Below are 13004 nucleotides of genomic sequence, written 5' to 3'. Positions count from 1 at the left end.
GTTCTTTGAACTCATTGTAAAAGTAGCTGAATCAATGATTTATCGCAACTCAATATGATAAATTACCTGTTGAAGGTAAAATGACCAAGGCTAAGACTGTCTATTGTGTTTTCCCACTACTTTTAGGAAACTTCCATTAGAAATGACAGCAACATTTACCTTTATAGAACATGAGTCTTAAGAATGTTTCAGAGGAGGAACCAAGATAGCGGAGTAGAAGGACGTGCTCTCACTCCCTCTTGCGAGAACACCAGAATCACAACTAGCTGCTGGACAATCATCGACAGGAAGACACTGGAACTCACCAAAAAAGATACCCCACATCCAAAGACAAAGGAGAAGCCACAATGTGATGGTAGGAGGGGCACAATCACAATAAAATCAAATCCCATAACTGCTGGGTGGGTGACTCACAAACTGGAGAACACTTATACCACAGAATTCCACCCACTCAAGTGAAGGTTCTGAGCCCCACTTCAGTCTTCCCAAACTGGGGGTCCGGCAACAGGAGGAGGAATTCCTAGAGAATCAGACTTTGAAGGCTAGTGGGATTTGATTGCAGGACTTCGACAGGACTGGGGGAAACAGAGACTGCACTCTTGAAGGGCACACACAAAGTAGTGTGCGCATCGGGACCCAGGGGAAGGAGCAGTGACCCCAGGGGAGACTGAACCAGACCTACCTGCTAGTGTTGGAGGGTCTCCTGCAGAGGCGGGGGATGGCTGTGGCTCACCGTGTGGACACGGACACTGGCAGCAGAAGTTCTGGGAAGTACTCCTTGGTGTGAGCCCTCCCAGAGTCCACCATTAGCCCCACCAAAGAGCCCAGGTAGGCTCCAGTGTTGGGTCGCCTCAGGCCAAACAACCAACAGGGAGGGAACCCAGCCCCACCCATCAGCAGTCAAGCGGATTAAAGTTTTACTGAGATCTTCCCACCAGAGAAACAGTCACCTCTACCCACCTCCAATCCCTCCCATCAGGGAACTTGCACAAGCCTCTCAGATAGGCTCATCCATCAGAGGGCAGACAGCAGAAGCAAAAAGAACTACAATCCTGCAGCCTGTGGAACAAAAACCACATTCGCAGTAAGATAGACAAGATGAAAAGGCAGAGGGCTACGTACCAGATGAAGGAACAAGATAAAACCCCAGATAAACAACTAAATAAAGTGGAGATAGGCAACCTTCCAGAAAAAGAATTCAGAATAATGATAGTGAAGATGATCCAGGACCTCGGAAAAAGAATGGAGGCAAAGATCGAGAAGATGCAAGAAAGGTTTAACAATGACCTGGAAGAATTAAAGAACAAACAAATAGAGATGAACAATACAATAACTGAAATGAAAACCACACTAGAAGGAATCAATAGCAGAATAACTGAGGCAGAAGAACGGATAAGTGACCTGGAAGACAGAATGGTGGAATTCACTGCTGCAGAAGAGAATAAAGAAAAAAGAATGAAAAGAAATGAAGACAGCCTAAGAGACCTCTGGGACAACATTAAACGCAACAACATTCGCATTATAGGGGTCCCAGAAGGAGAAGAGAGAGAGAAAGGACCAGAGAAAATATTTGAAGAGATTATAGTCGAAAACTTCCCTAACATGGGAAAGGAAATAGCCACCCAAGTCCAGGAAGGGCAGGGAGTCCCATACAGGATAAACCCAAGGAGAAAAGAGCCGAGACACATAGTAATCAAACTGGCAAAAATTAAAGACAAAGAAAAATTATTGAAAGCAGCAAGGAAAAAATGACAAATAACATACAAGGGAACCCCCATAAGGTTAACAGCTGATTTCTCAGCAGAAACTCTACAAGCCAGAAGGGAGTGGCATGATATACTTAAAGTGATGAAAGGGAAAAAGCTACACCCAAGATTACTCTACCTGGCAAGGATCTCATTCAGATTCGATGGAGAAATCAAAAGCTTTACAGACAAGCAAAAGCTAAGAGAATTCAGCACCACCAAACCAGCTCTTCAACAAATGCTAAAGGAACTTCTCTAAGTGAGAAACACAAGAGAAGAAAAGGACCTACAAAAACAAACCCAAAACAATTAAGAAAATGGTCATAGGAACATACATATCGATAATTACCTTAAACGTGAATGGATTAAATGCTCCAACCAAAAGACACAGGCTTGCTGAATGGATACAAAAACAAGACCCACATATATGCTGTCTACAAGAGACCCACTTCAGACCTAGGGACACATAGAGACAAAGTGAGGGATGGAAAAAGATATTCCATGCAAATGGAAATCAAAAGAAAGCTGGAGTACCAATACTCATATCAGATAAAATAGACTTTAAAATAAAGAATGTTACAAGAGACAAGGAAGGACACTATATAATGATCAAGGGATCAATCCAAGAAGAAGATATAACAATTATAAATATATATGCACCTAACATAGGAGCACCTCAATACATAAGGCAATTGCTAACAGCTCTAAAAGAGGAAATTGACAGTAACACAATAATAGTGGGGGACTTCGACACCTCACGTACACCAATGGACAGATCATCCAAAATGAAAATAAATAAGAAAACAGAAGCTTTAAATGACACAGTAGACCAGATAGATTTAATTGATATTTATAGGATATTCCATCCAGAAACAGCAGATTACACTTTCTTCTCAACTGCGCATGGAACATTCTCCAGGATAGATCACATCCTGGGTCACAAATCAAGCCACAGTAAATTTAAGAAAACTGAAATCATATCAAGCATCTTTTCTGACCACGACACTATGAGATTAGAAATGAATTACAGGGAAAAAAACGTGAATAACACAAACACATGGAGGCTAAACAATACGTTACTAAACAACCAAGAGATCACTGAAGAAATCAAAGAGGAAATCAAAAAATACCTAGAGACAAATGACAATGAAAACACAACAATCCAAAACCTATGGGATAGAGCAAAAGCAGTTCTAAGAGGGAAGTTTATAGCTATACAAGCTTACCTCAAGAAACAAGAAAAATCTCAAATAAACAATCTAACCTTAAACCTAGAGGAACTAGAGAAAGCAGAACAAACAAAACCAAAGTTAGCAGAAGGAAAGAAATCATAAAGATCAGAGCAGAGATAAATGAAATAGAAAAAAAGAAAACAATAGCAAGGATCAATAAAACTAAAAGCTGGTTCTTTGAGAAGATAAACAAAATTGATAAACCATTAGCCAGACTCATCAAGAAACAGAGGGAGAGGACTCAAATCAATAAAATTAGAAATGAAAAAGGAGAAGTTACAACAGACACCGCAGAAATACAAAGCATCCTAAGAGACTACTACAAGCAACTCTATGCCAATAAAATGGACAACTTGGAAGAAATGGACAAATTCTTAGAAACATATAACCTTCCAAGACGGAACGAGGAAGAAATAGAAAATATGAACAGACCAATCACAAGTAATGAAATTGAAACTGTGATTAAAAATCTTCCAACAAACAAAAGTCCAGGACCAGATGGCTTCGCAGGTGAATTCTATCAAACATTTCGAGAAGAGCTAACACCCATCCTTCTCAAACTCTTCCAAAAAATTGCAGAGGAAGGAACATTCCCAAACTCATTCTATGAGGCCACCATCACCCTGATACCAAAACCAGACAAAGATACTACAATAAAAGAAAATTACCGACCAATATTACTTATGAATATAGATGCAAAAATCCTCAACAAAATACTAGCAAACAGAATCCAACAACACATTAAAAGGATCATACACCATGATCAAGTTGGATTTATCCCAGGGATGCAAGGATTCTTCAATATACGTAAATCAATCAATGTGATACACCATATTAAAAAAATTGAAGAATAAAAACCATATGATCATCTCAATAGATGCAGAAAAAGCTTTTGACAAAATTCAACACCCATTTATGATAAAAAACTCTCCAGAAAGTGGGCATAGAGGGAACCTACCTCAACATAATAAAGGCCATATACAACAAACCCACAGGAAACATCATTCTCAATGGTGAAAAACTGAAAGCATTTCCTCTAAGATCAGGAACAAGACAAGGATGTCCACTCTCACCACTATTATTCAATGTAGTTTTGGACGTCCTAGCCACGGCAATCAGAGAAGAAAAAGAAATAAAAGGAATACAAATTGGAAAAGAAGAAGTAAAACTGTCAGTGTTTGCAGATGACATGATACTATACACAGAGAATCCTAAAGATGCCACCAGAAAACTACTAGAGCTAATCAATGAATTTGGTAAAGTTGCAGGATACAAAATTAATGCACAGAAATCTCTTGCATTCCTATATACTAATGATGAAAAATCTGAAAGAGAAATTACGGAAACACTCCCATTTACCATTGCAGCAAAAAGAATAAAATACCTAGGAATAAACCTACCTAGGGAGACAAAAGAACTGTATGCAGAAAACTATAAGACACTGATGAAGGAAATTAAAGATGATACCAACAGATGGAGAGACATATCATCTTCTTGGATTGGAAGAATCAATATTGTGAAAATGATTCTACTACCCAAAGCAATCTACAGATTCAATGCAATCCCTATCAAATTACCAATGGCATTTTTTACAGAACTAGAACAAAAAATCTTAAAATTTGTATGGAGACACAAAAGACCCCGAATAGCCAAAGCAGTCTTGAGGGGAAAAAACAGAGCTGGAGGAATCATACTCCCTGACTTCAGACTATACTACAAAGTTACAGTAATCGAGACAATATGGTACTGGCACAAAAACAGAAACATAGATCAACGGAACAAGATAGAAAGCCCAGAGATAAACCCACGCACCTATGGTCAACTAATCTATGACAAAGGAGACAAAGATATACAGTGGAGAAAAGACAGTCTCTTCAATAAGTGGTGCTGGGAAAACTGGACAGCTACATGTAAAAGAATGAAATTAGAACACTCCCTAACACCATACACAAAAATAAACTCAAACTGGATTAGAGACCTAAATGTAAGACCTGACACTATAAAACTCTTAGAGGAAAACATAGGAAGAACACTCTTTGACATAAATCACAGCAAGATCTTTTTTGATTCACCTCTTAGAGTAATGGAAATAAAAACCAAAATAAACAAATGGGACCTAATGAAACTTCAAAGCTTTTGCACAGCAAAGGAAACCATAAACAAGACGAAAAGACAACCCTCAGAATGGGAGAAAATATTTGCAAACGAATCAACGGACGAAGGATTAATCTCCAAAATATATAAACAGCTCATGCAGCTCAATATCAAAAAAACAAACAACCCAATCCAAAAATGGGCAGAAGACCTAAATAGACATTTCTCCAAAGAAGACATACAGATGGCCAAGAAGCACATGAAAAGCTGCTCAACATCACTAATTATTTGAGAAATGCAAATCAAAACTACAATGAGGTATCACCTCACACCACTTAGAATGGGCATCATCAGAAAATCTACAAACAACAAATGCTGAGAGGGTTTGGAGAAAAGGGAACCCTCTTGCACTGTTGGTGGGAATGTAAATTGATACAGCCACTATGGAGAACAGTATGGAGGTTCCTTAAAAAACTAAAAATAGAATTACCGTATGATTCAGCAATCCCACTACTGGGCATATACCCTGAGAAAACCATAATTCAAAGAGACACATGCACCCCAATGTTCATTGCAGCACTATTTACAATAGCCAGGTCATGGAAGCAACCTAAATGCCCATCGACAGACGAATGGATAAAGAAGATGTGGTACATATATACAATGGAATATTACTCAGCCATAAAAAGGAATGAAATTGGGTCATATGTAGAGACGTGGATGGATCTAGAGACTGTCATACAGAGTGAAGTAAGTCAGAAAGAGAAAAACAAATATCGTATATTAATGCATATATGTGGAACCTAGAAAAATGGTACAGATGAACCGGTTTGCAGGGCAGAAATTGAGACACAGATGTAGAGAACAAACGTATGGACACCAAGGGGGGAAAGCGGCAGGCGGTGGTGGTGGTGGTGTGATGAATTGGGCAATTGGGATTGACATGTATACACTGATGTGTATAAAATTGATGACTAATAAGGATCTGCTGTATAAAAAAATAAATAAAATTAAATTTAAAAATGTTTCAATATTACATAAAGTTAAACTTAACTACAGAGAGAGGGATATAACAAAAGTTGTTTAACATGTCAATTGTGGGACATGGATTAAGACATTTTTGGCTTTGCAGGCAAGACACTGAATCACACCCATATAGTCATATCCTTACTTGGCAGCAATATTTTTTTCTTTTAAAAAATGTTTATGCTTTATTATAAAAATGCTTGCCACAGAATGTTTAAATTTGAATCTTTTGATATAGTTAAATTTCTGTTAAGTTTTAAGATATTCTATTATAAAAAGTTCAGAGTGAATGTGAATAGAATCCACCAAAACTACTGTTCTTTCCACTGTGGTGTTTTGGTTTACAGCTAAGGCTTTGTCCTTATCATTAACAGATTTATTGCACCAGCAGGACAGTGTTAGCCTCTTTAAGTTTGGTCAACTTGCATTCTTTTTCCTCTTTAGTGCAGTCATAGCCCAAATCCCCATTTCCCCATCATTTTTGTCTCCATTGCCTTTAAAGGGAATATTGCATTCTGGTAAAATCTGCCAGTGCTGAAGGAGTCATAATGTAGCCATGATTACACAGACAGTCCCCAGTATGTGATGGTTCGATTTAAGATTTTTTGACTTTATGATGGTGCAAAATATTACACATTCAGTAGACATCATATCTCAAATTTGAATTTGATCTTTTCCAGGGCTAGGGATATGCAGTACAAAAGGCTGGGCAGGGCAGGGAGCCGCAGCTCCCAGTCAGCCACTAGATCATAAGGGTAAACAGCTGAGACACTTATAACCATTCTGTATCCATACAGCCATTCTGTTTTTCACTTTCACTACAGTATACAATAAATTACATGAGATATTCAACACTTTATTATAAGATAGGCTTTGTGTTAGATGATTTTGGCCAACTGTAGGCTAATGTAAGTGTTCTGAGCACGTTTAAAGGTAGGCTAGGCTAAGCTAAGATGATGGGTAGGTTAGGTGTATTAAATGCATTTTTGACTTACGATATTTTCAATTTATGATGGGTTTATCAGGACCCCCACTGCAAATAGAGGCACATCTGTAAAGATCACCTTCTACTTTGTTTTATATATTTTCCTCTTTTTCTGCTATTTTTAGACTAATCCACAGAATAAAAATTTCTTGGATAAATCTGAATAATTCCCCTACAAACAAATTATTTTCACAGAAAAGCATGTGTAAAGTGCCTCACTGAGACTGTTCGACATTTCTTTCTACGAACAAAGTTGCTCCGTGACTTCATATGCCAGCTAACCATCTGTTTCACAGAACCAGTCACAGCTAACCCAATGCCACCTCTCTGCCTCTCACTCCACATAGTGATTGCTTGTATCGCACTTCCTAGAACTGTTTATTATGCCTGGCTTTACATCTTTGAATATACTTGCATGTTTTCTCATGTTTTGTCTTCCTCACTAGATTAGAAATGTCTCAATATTAGACACAATAATTTCCAATCAGGGATGGACTATTATTTGCCTGCAGATCTCTGAATTCAAATGAAATCCTTTCAAATCCCTTCCTGCCAATTCCCAGAACCCGATTCTAGTTCAGGCACTCATTCTCTCTCGCCTGATTACTGTAATCATCTTCTAATGATTTACCTGGCCTTTGGTCTCTAACCTCTGGCAATTCATCGCTGATTTCCTTCCTAGTCATCTTTCTAAAGCACAGTTCTGCTGGTGTCATTGCCTAGCTTAAAGGCCTTCGATGGCTCCCCACTGCTTACAAAATAAAATCCCCAGCCTTTACAATCTGGTCCTATCTTCCGTTTCTAACCCCATTCCAGCCACTTACCCTTCCTACTCTGTATTCTATGAGCTATTAATTGTCTACCAAATACATCTTTGCACATTTCCATCCCCTGTCTTTATTCATTTTCTCTCTTCCTCAGATGGACTTCTCCACTTATTCATATCTTGCTCTTCAATTATGATCCAGCTCAATTGGATCACCTCTTAACACCTTTCTTGCTGTCCCTAGTCAACTTGTTTCTTCTTTCCAGAGCATGTTGTTTATGACTCAGTTTTAGCACTTACCATCTGCTCTGTACTCCAGAGGTGGATCTATCTCTGTCTCCCATTTATACTGTGAGCAACTTGAGCGCACGGTTGATGATTTATTCATCTTTCCATGGCCACGGCCTGGCAAGTGGAGTGGGAGAAGGAGAATAATTCTCCCTGGGAAAGAAGAAAATATTTCTAATGACATAAGGGAGGGGAATTTTCCAGCCTGTTTCTTGGAAGAAGTTCAAATTTTAAAATTATAGACATTCACCGTACCTGAAATAACTTCCTGGAATTAGAGTTCAGAGCCCTTCTGATAAAAAACCATTCTTTCTAGAAGTCAAGTTTGTAACTTGTGAAACATGAAAGTTAAGTCTCTCAACCAGCCTTATCAAACTCAAAAATCTACACCCTGCATTCAGCCACCAATTGTGTATCATCTGTGCAACCCTGCTAGCTATTAGAATTTATTAAAAGTAAATTCTATATGTAAGTCAATAATAACTGTGATCTCTTAAAACCAAATAAAGGCCAGTCTTGAAAATTCCCTGGGCAGACAGAACCAATTTAGTCATTTCTTGCTTATGCCTTGGGAAATTATAAACAAAACTTGAACCGTTTCTCAAGGTTGATATGAGGTAACCACTGAAAATTCTACTATTTTAACCAATCACTATGAAGAAGAAACAGTCACTGCCTTCTCACTATATAAGCTGCTTTATAACAATATATCCCTGAGCCTCACTCCATGTTTTGGTTTGGGTGATTCCAGTTTGCAAACTGTTTTTCGGTGTGTGCACAATACCCTTTCACTAATTACTACTTCAGTGATTTATTGGTTTTACTTCGGCTATTTGTGAACTTTTGACAATCAATGACACGCTATTGTCCTGGGATCTATATCTACTCTTGTCACCACTAGTCAACTGGCACGTGGCTTTCAGGACACCAATCATCAGGGACAGCTCCGTAATTACTTGTTATTCCTTGAGTCCAGGCGCATGGTGGTTACTTAGCCTTCATTCACCATTTGATTCTGTGCCAGCAGGTCGTCCGGGTGCTTGGCCACTGCCACCGCCGAACCTGGCACCGGGATCGTGGCCTCTTCCAGTCAACGCTAGAGCGAGAGAAGCCAGCAACCCCAGCTGGCGGGGAACGAGGGCTGAAGTTGGAGAAGGAGGACGCGCAAAGTCCCGCTCGCCGAGCGCCGCGACGCCTGTTGGGTATTAATAAGAAGAACCTCAAGGCCGCGGCCCCGCCGAGCCTCAGGCGCCCTGACGCCGCCCGTGTGAGCTCGGGGCGGACCCAAGCGGCCGGGCCCCCTTCCATAGTGGCCATGGGGGCGGGGCGGGGCGCGGCGCGCGCCGGCGCGTGGAGGCCGCGGGCGGTGGAGGAGCGCTCGGCGAGGGAGGAGCGCGCGGGGCGGGGGCGCGCGGGGCGGGGGCGCGCGGGGCGGGGGCGCGCGGCGGCCGCTGAGGCCTGTGGCGCCGTCACCCGGCAGACCCGAGCGGGTGGAGGGAGGCGCTGCCGGCGAGGCGCGCGGAGACAGATCGGGGCTGCACCGTCGGCCGGTCCACCCTCCCGCCGCCGTCCTCCGGCCCGCGGACCGCGCGGTCCCGTTATCATGTCGTTGAGGCAGCGGCTGGTCCAGCTGATCGGCAGTTTGCAGGACCCGCAGAAAGTGGCTCGTTTCCAACGGCTGTGCGGGGTGGAAGCGCCGGTGAGCCGCACCGCCACAGCTGCCGCCGACCCGAGGGAGGATGAGAAGGCGGAGGCGCCCCTCGCCGGAGAATCCAGGCGCCGAGAGCGGCAGCTGGGGGCGTCCGGAGGCCCCCCGCCGCCCGAGAGCGACCGCAATCAGTGCCCAGCCAAGCCGGGCGGCGGCGGCGCCCCCAACGGCGTGCGGAACGGGCGGGCGACCGAGCTGGGCCCGGCCTCGCAGCGCCGCGCGGGGGTCCTGCGCCGCAACTCGCTGACGGGCGAGGAGGGCCAGCTGGCCCACGTGAGCAACATGCCTCTCTACTACCTGTTCTGCTTCGGCACGGAGCTGGGCAATGAACTCTTTTACATCCTGTTCTTCCCCTTCTGGATCTGGAACCTGGACGCCCTAGTGGGCCGGAGGCTCGTGGTCATCTGGGTGCTGGCCATGTACCTGGGCCAGTGCACCAAGGACATCATCCGCTGGCCGCGGCCCGCCTCGCCGCCCGTGGTCAAGCTGGAGGTTTTCTACAACTCAGAGTACAGCATGCCCTCCACCCATGCCATGTCCGGCACTGCCATCCCCATCTCCATGATCCTCCTCACCTATGGCCGCTGGCAGGTAAGGGTCCCTGTCCTCGCCCGGCTCAGCCTAGGGGAGTTAAAGGACTCCGAGCCGTTGTTGCTGTCTGCAGTTATTTGAATTTGGCCGTTCCCCTCCCAAACCTCTCTTCCCACAGGTTTTCACAGTACCCGCAAACAGGCCCTTTCTAGCTTTAAAAAAAATAATGAAACGATGGGGGGAACCTTCAGACTTAGTCGTCAAACTCTATTTTAATAGTAATACCTTTCTTGGAACCTAAAGTAAACACTATTCGTGGAGTAATACATTATCATCGGGCTTTGGTTGAGTTTCTAAGCGGTTTTAATTCTTGTGATGCACAGAATGTAATTATGATTACTTAATGTAATGTAATGTCCTTATAATTAATAGTTGGGTGACTAAGATTCACCCGTTTTATATGGTGCCTTTCCCCAGACTGATTTCTGTTTCAGGCGTAGGTAAAGTCATTGGCTTTATCCCGAGACAATGTTTATGAAACAAACATGGTTGTTCAGGCAATGAAGTAATGAATTTTAAATGAAAGCCACGCTTTGTGGAAGTTAATGGAGCACCGCCTGACTGCTCTTTTTAAGGGGTGTGGTTGCTAATTTGCTGATAGACACAGTTTAATTAGCTTTTGGATCACTGATCTGAACTATCACTTTGAGCTACAGTATTATTGTTGAATTAGCTTTACAAATGGTTTTAAAGTTATTCTTAAAGTTAGGGTTCTTGGTCAGACTAGTGGGTTTGTAAAAATGGTAAATATGACAGCAAGATCAGCCTGACAGCTGGGGATGAGTTTTTAACAGTAAACTTTTATATTTTGCCTACTTCTTCCGCCCTCCCATTTTTCAGTTTTTCATGGTCTGTAAATGTTACTTAGAATTAAAAGCTAATTCTTTTTTTTTATAGAAGAAAAATTTATTCTTAGACTGATTTTTTATGTCTTTCTAAAATTCTTATTTTAAAAAGTATAGTTGGTTTACAATGTTGTGTTAGTTATCTGCCTTTTAAATTGTAAGGAGGTTTGTTCATTCTGCAGACCAGTCTCTTAATTTAAGAATAAAGTTAATAACTATGAAGAATCTAAGGAATCAGACTTCCTTGATTTTTTTTCCATTACAGCACAAAGTCATCTCACACTGAGAAATACACATTCTGTATAAAACTCCATTATGGTAAGCTTACTTATCTCAGACTTAATTTCAGTATAGATAAACCCTTGTCCTCATGGACACTTCTGTGCAGTGCATCTCTCTTACAGGAACATGGAAAGTATGTAATGTGTATAGTAAGAATGGCAGAATTATGAGGGAAGAGTACCATCAGCAGTTTTTTTTTTTCCTGTTTAACCTAAGGAGATACACAGTAATATTCAGATTGTAAAGTAGTGCTGCCTGTTTTGCATAATAGATAAATATCTCAAGTTTATTTAATCTAAATGCTTCAGAATTTAAGATTGTCATTGACTTATAATATTAACTGGTTAGCTAATGATGTTTCTCTTATTTTTATGAGATTTTCCGGATTCCATAATGATAGAGCCTTTTGTAACTCCTCGTTGAGTAGCTATGTTGCAAGCTATTAATATTAGCAGTCCAAGAAAGAGAAAGTAGTTGTTGCTCATCATTCATTCAGAACACATGCTAACAGGAAGTCTGAAAACAGTACTGCTGGATTGTTTATGGGATGCAGCTATCAATATTTTGACACTTCAGGGTTATTTGAATTATCAGAATATGCTTACATTACAGTTTTTGAACAACCTAGTATATTTAATTCAAAGTTTGAGGAATTTATATATCATACAGTTTTAGAATTTGAGCTAGACAGGACTTTAAAAATCATCTAGTCTCAAACTGTCATTTTACAGATGTGGAAACTGACCAGTTACATTAGAATTAATCTTGGAAAATTAAGTTTCTTCTTTTACGTGTCCACTCTAAGTTTGAATAAACTTCCAAAATTTGAATGATTGTCTTTGGTTAGTTGTTTTGAAAGAAAGACTCCCGTACATGAAAGTTCTGTGTTCATAAATGTTTGGTTGTAATAATGCAGTACAAAAAACCAAAATGACTTTTTTAATTTTTTACTTTTTAAAAAAATCCTTGTTATGATTGAAAACAAAAGTACCTTCCTTTGCTTAAGGTGTTTTGGTCCTCTTCTCTGCCAATTAGTATTATAGTACTTAGGAGGCTTATATTTCCAGAGTGGGTAATGAAAAAAATATATATTGGAAAGTGGGATAAGAATTAAACAATGCAAGCCTAGTGTTTTTCTAATTAATAGCAGTTTTGGTTGACAGTTGTTTCCATCTGCTTGTGCTCCTACTGCTTATTCAGGACAGGTGTGTTTATTTCTAGTGCCTAGGATGCTGAAACTTCTCTGGAAACTGAGTTATCTCACATGCCATCCCTTTGGCTTGGAACAACTACTTCACTCACTCCTCACTTCATGTTCTTAACTTGAAATCTGGACAAGGTTCACTTACATGGAGCCTTTTCAATAAACCTTTTCTGTTTCATTATTCATTTGTTCTTAAAATGACAGTAAGCCAGAAAAATTACTTGGGGCTTCTGTAAAG

At 40.9% G+C, this 13004-nt stretch overlaps 1 protein-coding gene across 2 annotated transcripts in view; it reads left to right on the top strand.

Annotated features, from left to right (window-relative positions):
- The first annotated feature begins 9595 nt into the window (after positions 1–9595).
- Positions 9596–13004, top strand: part of SGPP1 (sphingosine-1-phosphate phosphatase 1) — a 33507-nt gene continuing 30098 nt past the window's right edge. For both annotated transcript variants that reach the window (XM_059915748.1, XM_059915747.1), the window contains exon 1: positions 9596–10435. In XM_059915748.1, coding sequence (XP_059771731.1) covers positions 9740–10435 — 696 coding nt within the window. In that variant the 5' untranslated portion in view covers positions 9596–9739. The remainder of the gene's footprint in view (positions 10436–13004) is intronic.

The sequence above is a fragment of the Balaenoptera ricei genome, chromosome 2, assembly GCF_028023285.1.
Source record: "Balaenoptera ricei isolate mBalRic1 chromosome 2, mBalRic1.hap2, whole genome shotgun sequence".
In the NCBI taxonomy this organism is placed as follows: Eukaryota; Metazoa; Chordata; class Mammalia; order Artiodactyla; family Balaenopteridae; genus Balaenoptera; species Balaenoptera ricei.
The sequence above is the reverse complement of the archived record's forward strand: the minus strand, read 5'-3'. Positions and strand labels throughout refer to the sequence as shown.